Below are 18379 nucleotides of genomic sequence, written 5' to 3'. Positions count from 1 at the left end.
CTGGGGTTTAGTCCAGCTAAGGCTCTACTTAAATACACGTTGGTACAGACTAAAAATAGTATGGTGAGAACGTCCGATCAGAACCGCAGTCCCGCAGCAGCATAGCGTAAGCGTCAATGCGTAAGAAAAGAAAAAAGAAAAGAATAAATCGTAACAACAGACGCGTAGGGCCTTTTGCAATCACGGCCAAGAAAGGAGCTTCAGCATACGAGCTCAAGCTCCCCGTGAAATGGCGCATCCATAACCGATTCAATGAGTCGTTGTTAACTCCATACCATCCTCCCGAGTTCCCAAACCAACCGCGCCCTGAAAAACCGCCCCCAGACTTAATTGACGATGAAGAGGAATATAAGATCGAGGAAATTGTCGAGGAGAGGGATCGTATCATTGGTCATGGGAAGACCCGCCGAACCATTATGGAATACTTGGTACGGTGGAAAGGATACCCAATCGAAGAAAACTCATGGGTCAAACATTCCGACATGGCCAACGCGGAAGAACTCGTAAACGACTTCGAGGCGCGTGTCCAAAAGATGATATGGAGAGTTAATGACAAGGGAAAAACAGTCAGGAGAGACGACAAGATACCAGAAAACCTTCCACTCCATTATCATGATCCTGACACGCCGTGTGTCACTGACATTATCACCGTTCCCTCCTCCCAGTGTACGGCTTCTCGTCACTCCGAAGAACTTAATGCGGTAGGGGAAGTAGCCGGGTCAGGCGCAGGCCGAAGCGTCGGGGTAATATCCGTTATGTCGTCCAACAAAGAACGGATGGTCGAAATCTCTGAGGAAATGGATCGGGCACTCTTGAAAAAGAACCAGGAGTATATGCACGACCACCCTAGTGAGGCAGGCCCCCTTCAGCCCTACCCTCGACACCGTCAAGAACTGGACACATATGGACCACGGGTATGGGATTCCTACTTAAAGAGAAGGAAATCCGAGATTGAAGCCTCACGATGGGACAACCGACCTTATAAAGACCCTCCGATTCTCCTTGACCCCCCATCGGATGACGAAACTGACGTCAACCATCTCCAAAAAGTTGCAGAAAACTGGGATAAAGACGAAGATGATGACAACGATGTCGACGACGACGTTCATTCATTCTACTCCGAATCCCAAAATTCTTCATTGACCTATGAGGATGGGGACGAGTCTAATGCCTCATTCGGGACGAACGAGTCTTAGGGAGGGGGTAATGTTACGATTTATTCATTTTTCTTCGTTTTACTCAGCCTGATTACGTCTATGTGATCCCTGCGGATCATTTCCCACAGTACTATTTTTAGCATACTCATTTGTATTTAAGTAGAGCCTCAGCTGGTCTAAACCCCAGCTTCGGCTAAGGTTTAATCTACCTAACATCGAACTCCGACTTCGTGACTATCTGTCCCATCGACTTTTGTCGCCTTTGACTTGCTAGAGTATCGTCTACCGAAGTGTAAGTAGTGATCCTAGTACGATCTAAGTCGATTAGAGTTAGTGGCTAACAGGTGGGCAGATGATATAAATGAAGAAGAGCAGAATGTGTAGAAATACAAGTTCATAGTATTTTGGCTGAACATGTGAGCAATATAAATCATGTGTCAAACACGTCAGAAACACTGCCTCTCTCTCTTTTCATCTCTCTTTCCTCAGTTGGGCCTCCTCTATCACACAATCACTTCTCCTTTCACACACCAGCAATGTTGTCGGGAAATCTCTACCTGTCACAGAATGTGATGTCATCAGACTCGGCTTTTGACAACTATGATGTTCTGCAGAGTTTCTCTAGCCATTCTTCATGGATGCCATCAGTATCCTCAAATTACACATTGGAGCTACCACGTTTTCCGAGCTTGAGCTCAGACGATGATTTCTATGACAACGGTTCGGACTGGACTCCCTATCAGCCAAGCCATCACCCTGCCACTGCAAATATTGCCACCAGCTCGAATTCGATCCTTCATACAACAAACCCAGTAACTAACAGCCAGATAAATGCCTGGTTGAGCCCCGACATGCCCCAATACAACAGTAGTGCATCACTGCAGTTTCAGGTCAAGCAGTTGAAGATGCGGTTAAATGAGACTACACTGCGACTTCATGAAGCAAGTGCAACAAATAGAAGTCTGAAGTACATACCACATTGAATATTTTCCCTTCATATCTCTCAATGCAATCTTGACCAGATATGCATATACTCAGCTTCTTCAAATCGTCAAATCGCACGTCTCTAACGGTACCACCAGTGAACAAGGAGCTACAAGTCAACCAGCAAACAGCACTGGTGATCCATACCCCGAACCTAGCCAACTGGACCATAAAGATCCTCGCTACAAGCATGTCAAGTTTTGGTTTATCTCTGACTGGAAGACACACATGGCCAAATGAAAAGGCAAAACTCATGTTGAAGTTGATTCAGAAAGCAGCGACAAGGACAACATGGACGTTAACAAGGATGATCCCAAGACTGCTGCGGCACTTCGTCTGAAGACCAAAGGCAATGTTCATGCCAGCCAAGGTATCAATGTGGCTATGCGATATATCTGTGACATCAATGGCAACATAATTGATGGTCATCGGGCTTCCGCAATTCATAGCAAAGCACGCGAAATCTGGAACGAGCTGTGACAGAGAGATCTAGCACCAGCTGTTTGGGGCAACCTCAGTACCTCGGCAAAAAGCTATTTCCTGCATCATATGTATCAGAGTTTCCCAGAGCTCTTGTTCTGCAAAGGTCACTGGAAAGTGCTGCGGATTGCTACAAACAACTACTCACAATGGCATAGCAAAGCCCTCAAGAAGCAGAAGGCTACTAGTCGCTCAGGACAGGATCGTTCTGCACATGGACACCACCACCATTCTTCAAAGAATATCGGAAAACGTGTCATCTCACTGGCAGATCGTGAAGAAGGTGCGCTTGAATTGGCTCCGAAGAGAGTTCGGACTGAGTCTTCCACCCACCATGATGGTGAACATCCGAGTATGGAACTTGATGATGTTGAGGATTGCCATGGATCTCAGGTGCGCCGTGTTCAAGTAATCTGTTCTCTGACTCTCATTTGCTTAGCTTCAATTTCAGGGAGATCTTTCTTCTAGGTACCAACACCGCGAGGAGCCTTCAACACCACAATTAAACCCAGGCATGATCTGGCAACTATCACCGCAACCATTGACTGAGCTGTCAGTACACCCGCATGGACCTGTCAATGAAAATCCCGAGCCCAATTCTACGAACAAGGACACTAACCAACCAAACTCAGATCTCGATGACTATCCCCCACCAGAACAAACTAATAGCGCTAACTCGGATCTCGATGGCTATGACCCACAGGAACCTGGGCCTGAGCTGCCTAGTTCCTCAGTCATCAATATGGCATCCTTGAAGACAATGCTGGTATGTTAGGACAAAACTGTTAAATGTATTGCAGCTACTGATATCATAGACTTGTTTACTTCCTTCAGTGCATAAATCCTTTGTAAGCATTCAGTTCTACGTGCTCAGAGATGGTGATGCTAACATTGGTATCACACACCTTAGATACTGTCATCGCAACTCCGAGTCTCAAAGCTCCGAGCCATCTCAGGAACCACCTCATCCACCATCAGTAATGCCAACAGAACCTGTCGCAAACCCTGGAACCGACACATTGGACTCACAGGCACCCAGGAAGAAAAAATCAGATGGGCCAACAGCACGGTACATTCTTCGCAGCAATGTCATTTATCTATATTTATGCATTCAACAGAGCACTATGCAAAGAAGATTGGATGAAGCGGAACCCTGCTGGCAACTGGAAAACCGAGTTCCAGCCATACTGGAAGTCCCTTACGATGTTGCAATCAGCAGAATACCAAGTAAGTGCTTTACCAAATGCCAGGACTTTCTGATCTCATCTCTGCATCGTATATAAATGGGTCGATGCATCAGCGGCAGCAAAAGCAGCCAAAGAACAGGTGCATATTAGCCTATAAATTAAATTCAGATGACTTTCATTGACTACTACGCTATCTAGGTGGCGGCTGTATGACATATATAGTGCCTTGGGGTATTACATAGATGACATTAGATGTACTTAGATAGCTCAAAATGATATGTAATTTTTCTCCTTCGATATGATTTGATATATTCTGGGTCGAAGAAATTTGGGACCATATATGCCAGTCGAAGCAAAATATATTCATTTGAACTACTTATAAATCCTTCGATGTGGTTACAAAGAAGCGATACAAATGGCAGAATGGTCAAGGCACGTCGAAGTAGATACGTCTAATTGATTGTCTTCAATCTCCTTCGAGGCACTTTTCGCTGGGTCTGAGTCCTCATTACCATCTCTCCTTTCAGTTCTTGCCATGGCACATACTTCACGCTACGATAGATCAATGGCAGATCGTCTCCAACTTATATTCGTAGAAGACATCACAAGTTAGGAGGAAATTATGGTTTGACTCCGTATTGTAGTACTGCGGCACAAGAAGATACTTTTTCCTCTTCTCCGATTATACACAGGTCTGAATCTCAACACACAAGAAAGTCTCGAACGTAGAAAATCTCATTGTATAATTGAAGTCACCTAGGCAATGGTAATTCTGGGATTAGAGCAGAGACAATAGGACCCGTTATTACATTCACCTCATATCTGCATGTAATCTGGTTGGTTGGTGTTATCTGTGAATCAATATATACATATAATAAAATGATACAGAGCCTGTAATGCTCATGGGTATCGCTGGAGGCGCATTAGCTACTATTAGCTAGCTTGTAGGGTCTGAATCGAAGATAGGCGAACCTGGCCATGCAGAGATCCGATCATACAAGTCGTGAAAATGCAACAAAATACAACGGTCGACGTAGCACAGACGAGCTCCACTTCAAAGTCGAAACTCTCTTTAGCAACCGGTTAATCCTCACACATTGATAGGATCAAAGGCCACACAAGAAGAACTGGCCAATAAGTGGGGTGAAGCAGAATGAAAACCCCTCAAGTGAATGATGGCTCACCATTCACAGCAAATGAAGCTCAGCGTTTCCTCAAAACTCGGGGAGAATCAGTGGAGAACTTGCAGTGAGAAAAAAATGCGGCTCACTTGTATTGCCGCATCACCAAGTATGTGCCCAGGCGCCTCATCCCACAGGAAGGGTTCATAGCTAGAGCGAGCCACAGTTTGTTGAAAGACTGCATGGCTGTATTAGGTGTTGAGGGGATCGTGGGCCGGCAGGATGCAAACGGGAGAAGGCGGCGAGTATGGCATTATCTGGTATGGTGGATCTGGTAGTTGGTGGTGGCTCAGATGAGGAAGCGAGAGAAAGATGGACGGTGTACTAGCAGCATCTCCGGCAAGTGGAGGCTGGATAAGATATAGGGATACAGTTCACTGGAGGGTCAACTGATGCTCATCTTGTGTATCATGCATCGTTTTCTGTGCATGGTGGTGTAGATATGATGATACGACCATGATGCGGCATCTACAGTCGGAGTTGGGCTGAAGGAGAATGACATTAGTACACGGTGCATGAAGTGGAGAGTGTGATACGTCACTAGAAGCACAGCAAGAAGGAAAACAATAATAGCTGAGCCTGACGACTCACCGTTATCCTGTCCACAGCGCGCCAATGCCATTGAACATGTTGTTGTTTCACAGGGTAGGAGGACCATGGAGGCATCAGTCCCCAAGCAATATAGCGACCCTCAGGCCTCGAGAGCTGAAGGACACCACGCCAGTTTCAGAGCAATGGATGAGAGGAAAAAGGGTGATGCTCACCAGCGCCACTCCTTGCATCCTACTCACGCATCTCTCTACCTCCTTCCTTCCTCTGTCTTTGCTGTAGGTCTCTCCATAATTCCGGTGGCACAAAATCGAGTTTCATAGGTGAAGCAACATGGACGAGCGAAGAGAAGATGGGGTTTCTCAAAACAGAAGTTGAATGCATACCATGTGATTATGTGACAGACGCATCAACTTGATAATTTGTTTCCATCTCATAGCCATAGTCTAGTAATTTTTTAGCACTACCACGTAAAATTCAGGGATGAATGACAATCGGAAAATTCCCAGATAACTGTGTCATTCTCAAGATTGCTTGGTAATGTGTAAATAAAGTCCTCATGCTCGTGTAGATCTTACCTAAACACCAATGCTCAGTGTGGCTATTCCAAATATTTATTCATTCAGTTCATATGAATGTGGATGCGATTAATGAAACTGAAGCATAGACTGCCTTGCTGCAAAAAGATGCATCGGACTCACACAGGGCAACAGACGGAGTCGAACCATGACTGCTACCAGCTATCGTCAACAGGCTGACTATTTGGGAATGGAATATTTCTGGTCATGGTACAGGATGGAGGAAACTGTGTGGATTGGATATTACGAGAGGAATTATCATTGTCTCATTGAATAACCGTATTTTGGCTCTCTTACTTTAGCATAGCGAGACTGAGACTCGGAGGCATTGGTATCAGCACCATTTTCAGCCAAGCGACTGCGTGCAGGAGAAGAGAAGGGTTATAATAGGGGAGCTCAAAGTTGAGTGAACGAGTCCTAGAACGGCATTCTCGTTCACTTACATAAAGTCACAATTCCTAATTCAGTAGTCACACATCTATCGTGTGATAATACCATCTCCCTTGCATTTCTCTTTCATCATGGCTCGTAAGACCTATCATTCTCTTGTCACACACAGCTATATGCTACATATGATCATCCGAAACATGATGAAATTATCTGACCATGATCAAGACTCAGATGAATCCAGCAATAGTTCTGGCAGTGACTCTGATGATGATCTCCTGCACTTTGAAGAGCAACTGCTCCTCTTGCGGTGGGATATTCTAATGCTACAGTGTATTAAAAATACATGCTACCTACGCTCTCCCCCCCCCTGTTCTCAAATCCGGCAATCTTCACCTTGCATTTGATTATGCACAGAATCCCTCTGATCATGATCGCTTTATCAACATGCTGCGTGTCTCTCCAGGTGTATTCCAGGTCCTTCTCAGTCTCATCAAAGATCATCCTGTGTTTCGGAACAACTCCAACAATGCTCAGACCCCTGTTGAAACACAGCTAGCTGTTACACTTTTTTGAATGGGGCAGTATGGCAATGGGGCATCATGTGAGGACATTGCATGTATTGGTGGTTGCTCTGAAGGCAGTGTGGAGCTCTTCACAGAGCGATGCTTTGATGCCATAGAGTCTCTCCATGATCTCTTTGTTTGGCCATTGACAGAGGAGGAAAAGGAGCAGGAGAAACAGTGGATGGATAATCACTTGGGCTTTCGAGGGACATGGCGTGAAGGCTGGGTGATGTATGATGGGACCATTGTTGTTCTCTATTCCAAACCTGGACAGAATGGTGATGCCTACTATACCCAGAAAGCCAATTATGGCCTAAATGCACAGGTATAGTTTGAAGTCATATCCAGAATATCTCCAAGCTGATTTTGTTTGATTGATAGATTGGCAATGTTCCTTCCAATCTGAGGATTGTGGACTATGCCCATGGAATGACAGGATCTGCCCATGATGCAGCTGCATTTGCTCATACAGCTGCCTACAAACATGCAGATTGGTTTTTCAAGAATGATGAATTTGTGTGAGGGGATTCTGCTTATACCATCACTCCTCGGATGATTGCAGTCCACAAAAAACCTGCTGCTCTTCTTCCTGAAAACACACTCTTTGACCAATATCTTTCTGGCCTCCATGTGCGATCAGAACATTGTATGGGTGCACTCAAGGGTCGCTGGCAGTGCTTACGAGGATTACATGTCAACATCAACAGCAATAAAGATCATGTTGCTGCCTGCCGATGGATTACGATTGCAATCATTCTTCACAATCTTGTGATTGATGTGGAAGGAGGTAGCAGTGGTGCCCAGTTTCAACATATTCATGACCGACTACAGGAGGAACAGGATACAGGTTTAGACAATCAAGACATGGAGACTATAATTGAAGGAAGTGGTGAGGAGAAAAGGTGCTATCTGGTTGCTGAGATTCTCGCTGTAAAACACAGAAATGAATAATTACAATGATATGTAATACTAGCTTGTAATTTTGCAGAATGCCATTTAAATATCACAGTTCTTCACCTTCCACATCACCTTCAAGCTTGTCCTCATCCCAATCAGGAGAGTTTGCTCGGGGCACCAAGGGCTCTTTGTCTTTACCAAGTTCTTTGACCTGCTCGCAAAACTCTTGTTATGGTTTATTCATTTTTCTTCGTTTTACTCAGCTCAATTACTCATATGCGATCGCAACGGATGGTTTCCCACAGTACTATTATTAGTCTACCCTCGTGTATTTAAGTAGAGCCTCAGCTGGCCTAAACCCCAGCTTCGGCTAAGGTTTAATCTACCTAACTCAAAGCTCCCCGCTCTGCGACTATTTGCCTCTGCTACACTTGTTCTACAAGACTTTGACCTCTATCGTATCATCCACCGAAGTGCGAGTGGTGATCCCTAGTTGATCTAAGTTTTGAGAGTTAGTGGCTAACATTTAGCCGAAGCTTGACTTACGTTGCTCAACGTCGTGCATTGCCCAACATCTATCCTGTCCTCATACTCGCTGCAGTTACCCTTTGGGTTCTGCCTTTCCTATTGCAAGACCCGTTAACCTCAGCATTGACGAGAGTGGCAATCACCATCGCCCTGTGTCGATTCTACATCCCGGCCCCCCTACTCATGGCCTACCTTGTAGGACTGTACATTGGGATCATTCGACTTTAAACCACCCTTTCCTTTCAAACTGACGCCAATCACGGTCATCGTTCAAGCGGTTGCTATCTCAGCCATCATCGTGCTGATTACGACCAGTGAACTCTATCCCGTCCTAACAGTTGCATGGTTAATCATAACCGTTGGGCTGTACGAAGAATAGATTCACGCACAGATGCCCTGGTCTGAAGTCATTCCCACAATCTCCACAATTTTTATACTCTTTTTCTTGTCCATTTCTTTGTACCAACTACACCGCTGTTGCCGACAACAGAGGAGGGTTCGCGCTCAACTACCCTTCCATTACGTGCCCAGCACACCCGCATACCCCCCGCTGGTAATCGTCATTCCCGTGGCATCTCAGCAAACCCTACACGATGGCAGACCCATCACACCCAGAGGACCTGGAGGGTCCCTATACGGATCGTCGTGGTCCAGCTTGCGATCCTCAGAGTCGAGCACCAACTCCTACAGAAGCGCCACCGCAGAGTCAGTTGACTCCGTCGACATCACCGATACCCGGGGCGTACTCCTCGACAGAGGAGACTCACCCCTACCAGGTCTCTTCAACCAGTCTCCAGTCCAAGGCGAGTCAAGTACCGACAGAGGCAGAGGACAAAGGAGCAGGTCTGTGGATGAGGGTGAAGAAAGCGCTGACACCGAGTTCGAAGGGGATGAGCTCACAGACTTCGAGAGGACCAGACTTGAAGACCTCCTCGGTGACCTCTACCCAGACGAGGAGGAAGATGCAACCGATACCGGAGACAGCTGGAGCAGACGTTCCCAGACAAGGTGGTCCGATGCAGACTGGAGCAGTGAGCGAAGAAGGTATGAGGATCGAAGGACCAGAGATGACTACGATGAAGATTCCAGAGAGCTTAGCCTTGGGGCCTCCACCGCGACTACCGCCCATGCAGATGGAGCAAGGGCCCATGGACCTGTTTGGCCCACAAACAGGGGCCCTCCCATTGCCTGGAACCCGCGAACCAGTTGGGTCTACACTGACCCAAGGGAAGAGGCTCCTGTGGCCAGAGAGTCGGCCGAGCGGCCCCTCCCTGCCATACCAGAAACCCCTACGCTCCCTCCTGCCGTCCCCAGGGCTGAACCGACGGATCAGCAGCTCTGGGCTGAGTTCCCGGATTATGACCCTGAGGAACTTGGAGCAGTTGCCGGGGCTGGAGACCTCGCCCCCATCCCCGCTTTCACACCGTCAGTCGCAGGTCGAGCATTCGCCAACCCCGTCCCTCGCTACCAGCGGCCGTGGCCTCTTCTCTACCACACCCTTGTCGAGTCGCTTGAGCTCCCGTGAGATGCCCAGCTCGCCCCAGAAATACAGGCCCGAATGGACGTTGCAAGAGAGAACGACGCACGCATCCGAAGGGCTGAAATTGCCGCCCTCGTCGGACCCGACTACCATGATCTCCCCCTCGAGCCCAATGCCACTTCCACCGAGGTCGAAAACCGCCAGCGCGCCGCTGCCCTTAGATATTCCGGAAACGTACAGTGGGCCAGAACCGACCTCGAGGCCAGGAGAAGGGCATGGAACGCATACGAGTCCGAGATTAACAACGAGGACTCCGACATCGGGAGGTGGAGGAGAAACAAGGAGCTCGACAGATCAGCCTGAGAGGGGAAGGATGCTGAGTAGACCCCTGAACGTGGCCCTTGAGAAGCAGGTGATGGATGCGGTGAGGGTGGTCCTCTCTAGGCCCGATGTAGCGGTCCCGATGATATTCAATATCCTTCCATGGGAAGGATTGTATGAAATTATGATGGAAGACATGGAGAGAGACCTGCAGTGGCTCCTCACAGAAGCAGGAGAAGATTACTGGAGCGCGAAGTACATGGGCGACGTGTACTTGATGAAGAACATCCTAGAAGTCGAGACCTGGCACAGGGCCTCCCTCGTGTGGAACCAGGTACACCTGGAGGCGGCAAAACGAGGGTGCGAACCCTATCGACGCCCTCAGCCGATGCCGAACCCCTTGGAAACCATGGAGTTCATGGCCGGCGCAGGGGGCCCGGACGATGATGACACCTGGGATGACCCGGGTGCCGGACCGTCAAGCAAGGGGAAGGACCCCGAGGTCCCAAGGCAACCCCCGTGAGCGCCGCCATCGAGGTATCCAGAAGGGTATCCACCTCCCAGCGGTAACCTGCACCTGTGGTCCTTGTCGCGACCACCTAATCTGCCGGTCCCGCCAGTGATACCCCTGCCTCCTGAACCCATTCCCCTGTGGCAATTAGCCCCGGGAGTGGTCAACAATCCGTGGAACGACATCAAGCCCAAGTTGATCACCCAGCCGGAATACTTTACCGGGGTGTCCTCCGACATTACTCGTTTCTTACATCATTGCAAGATGTACTTCCAGGTGTTTCCCCTCTATTACACCATGAACGAGCAAGGGCAGAATCCTTATCGCATCACATTCGCCCAAGGATACCTCCGGGGAGAGGCCCAGGAGTGGTGGCATGACCAGTACTACCGGTACAGGATGCCGGAAGGACACTGGAGATTCCCCACATGGGACGAGTTCTCGCGAGATCTAACCGTCCAATTCCGGGAGGTGGCCGAGCTCGCCATATGGAAACAGGAATGGAAGAAGGTGCGACAATCCGACTTCAAGTCCACGGTGGAATTCTTCACGAAGTTCGAGAGATTGGCTCATAAATGCGAGGAGTTCGGAGACGAGAAGCAGATGTTCGAAGCGGTAGAAGCGGCAATTAGGCCAACAGTCCGCAAGATGGTTATGCATGGGGACAATGAGCGCCCCACAACCTATGCGCAGTGGAAGGTGCGGGTCCTTAGGATCGACGCGAATTATTGGTACGATGTGGCCCAAGGACTGGGCAGTAAGACCTCCTCGAACCAAAGTGGTTCAGGTCGAGGCAATCAAAATCAATCGAAGGGCGGAGGTCAAAGTTCCGGCGGTGATAAGAAGGATGCCACGGGAACGACGTATGGGGGCGCTGGGCAGCCGATGGAGATCGATAAGCTGCGAAGCGACCAGCGGTGCTTCAAGTGCGGAAATACCGGGTGGAGCCGGGACCATAAATGTCCAACGGACAAATCAAAATGGCTCCCTATTAAACTCCCACCTTGCAAGAAGCCCAACATCCAGCGACTACACCAGTTACTCGCAGAAGCCAAAAAGGAAGAGTTAGGAAAGGACACGAAAGTCGAGGAGGTCAAGGAGGAGAAGTCATCAAAAGACGAGCCGGCGTCGGCAAAGGACTCAGTTTCTTCTGGTGCACGATCATGTACTACTAGTCGGACTTATACTACATATGTAGGGACTCCATATGAACAATATGCAAACTCTTTCGCTGTGTTACCAATTGAAGAAACTAAGAATGATGAATCACAAGATGCCCATGGCATAGGAGGGGATTCCCACCATTCGACGTGGTCTGCATCAAGCAATGAACCCTTAGGGGCTGGTCCACCTCTGACACCCCCGCTTGACCGAATGGGGAAAGGTCTGGAGTACCCAGCGAGCGCCTCAGGTCAAGACAAGATGGACGCCAGACGTGGTGGTCATCACCCCAGCTGGGAGAACCGGCCAACCACTCCGACGGGTGGGTCTTCCACACAGGTTGATCCTCCCATCAGTGGTGGAAAAGCAGCTGAGGCAGGGAATCAAGGGGACCACCTACATTTAGTAGTGGCCTCATCCGCAAATGATGTCGACCCCCTTGATGAGCCAATATGTGTGCGTCTACCTAGGGCTTCCAGGAGTACTGCCAGCATTAGGAATGAGGATAAATACAGGATCACTGTAGAGGTTACAACGCCGCATGCAAATGCCCTTGGCCAGGGCCGAACACAGGGCAGCGAGCCCTCCTCTACCCACTCGACAGAAGGTGACCAAGTGCCGCCGAGGGGCCTTACCGACCGGCCCAGTGACCAACTGCCACCTCGAGTCAAGAAACCCTGTGTCTCATTGGAAGAAGTCAAAGACAAAGAAGCCCACTTACGGTCCAATATCCTGGTCACCAGACTTCAGGGGATGTCGTTGGTGACCCCTGAGTCCGAACCAACCCCCGAGGTCACGAAGGTGGTTCTCGACATGTACTACGAACCCTTCAGGACACATTGGACTCGTTGAGCCTTACGACTAGCCAAGGACGAACCCATGGCCTTTGCCACCCTGAAACGATGGGTACACCCATGTAGGATGGGGGAGGTCACCCCCGAGTTGTGGGACTCTCTCAAGGAGCAACCAGAGACTGCCGGAGAGGCTAGAGACAGGTGGGAGTGGATGGAGGATCTGAAGAAGCCCCCCATGTACATATGAGGGCGAAAGGGGCGTAATGTATCAATAAACGTACAGTTGGAAACACTGGATACCCAAGAAGTTCATGCCTTAAAGGCGCTAGTGGATAGCGGGGCCACCGGGAGTTCCATAGATCGCGCTTGGGCACGGGACCACGCCCTCAATCTTAAAAAGGCGGCACGACCTGTCCCAGTTTATAATGCCGACGGCACCAGGAACAAAGGGGGGGACATCACGGAATATGCCGAAGTACGACTGCGCATTGGAGACCACATGGAACGAATAGAGCTGGCGGTGGTGGACTTAGGAACCACGCCTCTTTTCCTCAGACATGATTGGCTCCAGAGGCACAATCTGCTTATCGATTGGGACACTGGCACTGTTACCCTCGCCCGCTGTGCCTGTCATAAAATTCCCTTCTCTCTACCAGATACTGACCCTTCCTCCCATTGGGATGAATACAAGGAAGGAGATACTATTCTGGTAGTAGACTTCGAAGAGGCCTTCCATGTTCGAGCGATGGGCACCAAGGCCAACAAATTGGCCACCCGCGCTAACTCAAAAAAGGCAACTAAATCCTTTGAAGAGATAGTGCCAGAAGAGTATAGGGAATTCAAGGATGTTTTCGACAAGGAGAATTTTGACAAACTTCCCCCTCGAAAGCCGTGGGATCACGCCATCGAGCTAATCCTGAATGCTAACGCTAATCTCGACTGTAAGGTCTACCCTCTCAACCCTTCCAAGCAAGAGGAGCTAGACAAATTCCTTGACGAGAACCTGTCCACAGGTCGTATTCAGCCCTTGAAGTCTCCCATGGCATCCCCTTTCTTCTTCGTCAAGAAGAAAGACGGGAAACTTCGGCCAGTCCAGGACTATCGAAAACTCAACGAGATGACGATCAAGAACCAGTATCCATTGCCGTTAATCGGAGAATTAATGGACCGACTCAAGAAGGCGAAATACTTCACCAAGCTAGACATACGGTGGGGGTACAACAATGTCCAAATCAAACAGGGGGATGAGTGGAAAGCGGCCTTCTGCACCAACCGTGGGCTCTACGAACCCCTGGTGATGTTCTTTGGACTCACCAACTCACCGGCCACCTTCCAATGGATGATGAATGACATTTTTAAGGATCTCATAGCGGCCAGGGAGGTATCAGTGTACTTGGACGACATACTCATTGCATCTCAAACCAAGGAAGATCACAGGCGTATCGTTTGCAAGGTGCTGAAGATTCTTCGGGACAACCATCTGTTCCTGAAAGCTGAAAAATGTGAATTCGAGGTAGAAGAGACTGAGTACCTGGGGGTCATCATTAGTGAGGGAAAGATTCGTATGGACCCCGTAAAGATTGCAGGCCTGCTAGACTGGCCAGTCCCGTGCAAGAAGCAGGAGCTGCAGTCTTTTCTAGGCTTCTGCAACTTCTACCGACGATTCATACGTGACTATAGCAAGCATGTCAGGCTGCTGACAATGCTCACAGGCAAGACGGAGTGGAGTTGGGGGAAGGCTCAACAAGGGGCATTCGACAAGCTGAAAGAATTATTCTGTGAGGACATGGTGTTAGCCATACCACTTGACGAAGGGAAGTTTCGAGTCAAGGCAGATTCAAGTGAAGGGGCGGTAGGAGCTGTATTGTCGCAACTGCAGGATGACAAATGGCGTCCAGTCGCCTTCCTTTCAAAGGCGCTAGCAACGATGGAGCGGAATTACGAAATCTATGACAAGGAGCTCCTAGCTATTATGATCGCCCTGGAGGAGTGGCGCCAATATCTTATGGGCGCATGGGAAGATTTCGAGATCTGGACGGACCATTCCAACCTCCAGTACTTCTGTAAGCCACAGAAACTCAACCGACGACAAGCGCTGTGGGTAACAGAACTGGCGGAGTACCAATTCACGTTGCACCATAAGCTGGGAGCCCAAAACCGTAAAGCCGATCTGCTATCTCGGCAAGTGGACCACAACCAGGGAAGGGAGGATAACAGGGATGTGGTCGTCCTGAAGGCTGAACATTTTAGGGCCTTAATAATGCCAACGCAGGAAGAGCTGCATGAAGAGATTAAACTGGCTACCCACGATGCTCACAAGTGGGATCAGGGAATCTCCGATTCCCTTAACCATGAAAAAGGGATTTTGAGAGATCAAGATTTACTCTGGTACGACGGGCGTATCTATGTCCCTATGGACAAAAGGCTATGAGGAAAGGTTATAGCCCTCCGACATGACCATGTAATTGCAGGACACCCCGGAGTGGAGAAGACTAAAGAACTCATTCTTCGCGACTATTGGTGGCCCCACATGCATCGGGAAGTGGAGGCGTACATGAAGGGGTGTGAGGTTTGTCAACGAACTAAGGTGAACCATCACCCCAAAAGAGCACCCCTCCACCCAAATGAAATACCCAACCACCCATGGACCCACATCTCAGTCAACATGATCACCAAACTCCCCAACTCTAAGGGGTTTGACTCAATACTAGTAATTGTCGATCGATTCTCAAAAACGATCATCCCGATTGCATGTACCAAGGAGCTCACCTCGGGTTTCGCCAAAATCTTAAGGGACCACATTTATGTACCCTATGGGGTGATGCCCAAGAAGGTCATCTCAGACAGAGGGGCCATCTTCATATCGAAGTTCATGAAGGAGTTCTATAAACTAGTACAAGTCGAAGGAAACCCTTCCACCGCCTATCATCCACAGACGGACGGGCAAACAGAGCGGGTCAACCAAGAGATAGAGAAGTATCTCAAAATGTTCGTTAACTATCGACAGGATGATTGGAGCAACTGGTTACCGCTCACCGCGTTCACCCACAACAATCGGAAGCATTCAGCTACCGGTTTTTCTCCCTATAAAGTGGTATTCGGACAAGATGGACAAGTCATCAAAACAACCCAACGTCTGGACATAGTCCCTGCCGCGTCGAAACTGGTCCAAGGGATTAGGGAAGTTCAGGAGAAGGCCAAGGAATCCCTTGAAAGGGCGGCAGACTCCATGAAGAAAGCCTATGACAAACATAAGGACGATGCGGTGATGTATCAGGCAGGTGATAAGGTATGGCTGGACACAACCAACCTAAACCTTCCACGACCGACCAAGAAGCTCAGGGATCGACGTGTAGGACCCTTCACCATGATAGCTAAAAAAGGCGCATCTGCATACGAACTTAAACTCCCAGCGGCCTGGAAGATTCACAACCGGTTTAACGAATCCCTCCTTACTCCATACCATGCCCCCGAATTCCCAGACCAACCACATCCTGAAAGACCACCTCCAGAATTGGTCGATGATGAGGAGGAATACAAGATTGAGGAAATTGTGGGGGAACGAGGCAAGGTCGTTGGCCGCGGACAAACTCGCTGAACCATCACCGAATACTTAGTAAAGTGGAAGGGATACCCGATGGAAGAGAACTCCTGGGTAAAGCATTCCGACATGGCCAATGCGGAAGAGCTCATGAATGACTACGAAGCTTGCATCCAAAAGGTTATGTGGAAGGTCAATGACAAAGGAAAAATGGTCGGGATCAACACCAAAATTCCACCAAACACCATATCGAAGTATCACAAACCAAATACCCCTTGCCTCACAGAGATAATCACAGTACCATCATCTCAGTGCACCGCGATAGCCCATTCTGAAGAAATGGATAGGATAGTCAAAGGAGAGTGGCCGAAAGGGACCACAGATGAGGCGGATGGAACGCCAATAATAAATGACGAAGACGACACCGAGGAGGAGGTAAATCTTCAAAACCTCCAGCGCATTTACGAAAACTGGAACGGGGATGAGGAAGATGATGAAGACGATACACCGTCTTTCTACTCTGATTCCAAGCATTCAACCTCAGATGACGATGACGACGAGTGGGGATCTAATGACTCATTCGGGACGAACGAGTCTTAGAGAGGGGGTAATGTTATGGTTTATTCATTTTTCTTCGTTTTACTCAGCTCAATTACTCATATGCGATCGCAACGGATGGTTTCCCACAGTACTATTATTAGTCTACCCTCGTGTATTTAAGTAGAGCCTCAGCTGGCCTAAACCCCAGCTTCGGCTAAGGTTTAATCTACCTAACTCAAAGCTCCCCGCTCTGCGACTATTTGCCTCTGCTACACTTGTTCTACAAGACTTTGACCTCTATCGTATCATCCACCGAAGTGCGAGTGGTGATCCCTAGTTGATCTAAGTTTTGAGAGTTAGTGGCTAACAACTCTTCAACAGTCCAAATACCAACTTGAAACTCAGCCAAGAGAAGCTTGTGCTTTTTAAGCAACAGGGCTTCAGCCTGACATTCACGGAGACTCTCAAATTGTCTCCTAGAAAATAATCAGCTTGACAATTAAATAAAATTCATAATAAAGATCATACTGGGAGTCCTTGAGCATAGCATCTTCAAAGGAGCACTTTCGTGGTACCTTCATAATCGAGCCTGAGGCCTTAGCAATGAGATCCTGTGAAAAGGATGATGGCTTAGGTCCATGTTTCAGCGATGAAGATGGTGCCACGTTTTCCTTGGAAGATTCATGGGATAGAGTCCGTCCTGATGCAGGAGTCTGTGGAGCAGGGATTGGCTGATCCTGAGGAGTACTGAGCTGGAGAAGAACAGGATCAATGTTACTGTCATCAATGTGTGACATCTGGTTAGTCAGAGCCTGCATGACAACAGTCTCATGACCATGGGGACCAACACCAGTAGTCACCGCAATTGGAGTGATGTTGGGGCGAGTTGACATGAAGCTGTACAGTTCAGGGAAGTATGGCCACTCCAGGGCAATTTTCTCTGCAATATTTGGTCAGATGGACACAATCTTAATGAGAATAATATTACTAACCCCATAGATTCCTTGCCGCAGGGCTAGTATCATGATCCGGTCCAGTTGCAGGTACAAAATCGGTCTCCTGTGGGCCCTGGGAGTTCTCATTGTTGATGCCTTCGCCAGTTTGTCGAAGTTGCGAGTTATACTTTTGAAAGAGAGAAGTAAGCCTGTGAGAGACTATTAGCATATTGCCATACTAAATATACATATATATGGCAATCAAACCTTCCAATCTTTCCTTTGACATGAGCCCCAGCAGCAGTTGGATTTTTGGCATACACTGCTGGAATGACAGCTGCAGTGATGCGCTTGTGAACCATGACTTTTGTCTCCCCGGACGTGTTCTAAAGCGGGTGTAAGTGGGAGATCAAATTATCGATCAAAGACATGCCTCAGACTTGTCCTTCTTTCCATATAGAACTCTATAATTCTCATGCTTCTTCATTTCAGCAATTAAAGCCCACACAGTCGGCTCATCCCAATCTACATCATCGATGGGCTCTCCGGTTGTCTTCTTTTGTCTGCCAGCCATGTGGAATATTATCAGTTTGAATAAATGA

General features: G+C 48.5%; 2 protein-coding genes and 1 pseudogene across 3 annotated transcripts; 2 read left to right on the top strand and 1 right to left on the bottom strand.

Annotated features, from left to right (window-relative positions):
* Nucleotides 1-2636: 2636 nt before the first annotated feature.
* Nucleotides 2637-3089, top strand: EV420DRAFT_1275651 (uncharacterized protein; the record flags this gene model as incomplete). Its single annotated transcript, XM_060467915.1, has 1 exon — nt 2637-3089. A coding segment is annotated over one exon (453 nt), but the record flags the coding sequence as incomplete, so codon positions are not given.
* A 1270-nt stretch (nt 3090-4359) lies between these two features.
* EV420DRAFT_t218 lies at nt 4360-4454 on the top strand (annotated as a pseudogene). Its single transcript has one exon. The product of its transcript is annotated as a tRNA-OTHER (tRNA).
* A 12668-nt stretch (nt 4455-17122) lies between these two features.
* Nucleotides 17123-18351, bottom strand: EV420DRAFT_1647294 (uncharacterized protein; the record flags this gene model as incomplete). Its single annotated transcript, XM_060478027.1, has 5 exons — nt 17123-17318; nt 17371-17782; nt 17835-17986; nt 18045-18163; nt 18241-18351. 5 exons carry the CDS (start codon nt 18349-18351, stop codon nt 17123-17125), a joined length of 990 nt encoding a protein of 329 aa, XP_060326510.1.
* Between the last annotated feature and the right edge of the window lie 28 nt (nt 18352-18379).

This window comes from Desarmillaria tabescens, assembly GCF_030435595.1.
Source record: "Desarmillaria tabescens strain CCBAS 213 chromosome Unknown EV420scaffold_41, whole genome shotgun sequence".
Taxonomy (NCBI): Eukaryota; Fungi; Basidiomycota; class Agaricomycetes; order Agaricales; family Physalacriaceae; genus Desarmillaria; species Desarmillaria tabescens.
The sequence above is the reverse complement of the archived record's forward strand: the minus strand, read 5'-3'. Positions and strand labels throughout refer to the sequence as shown.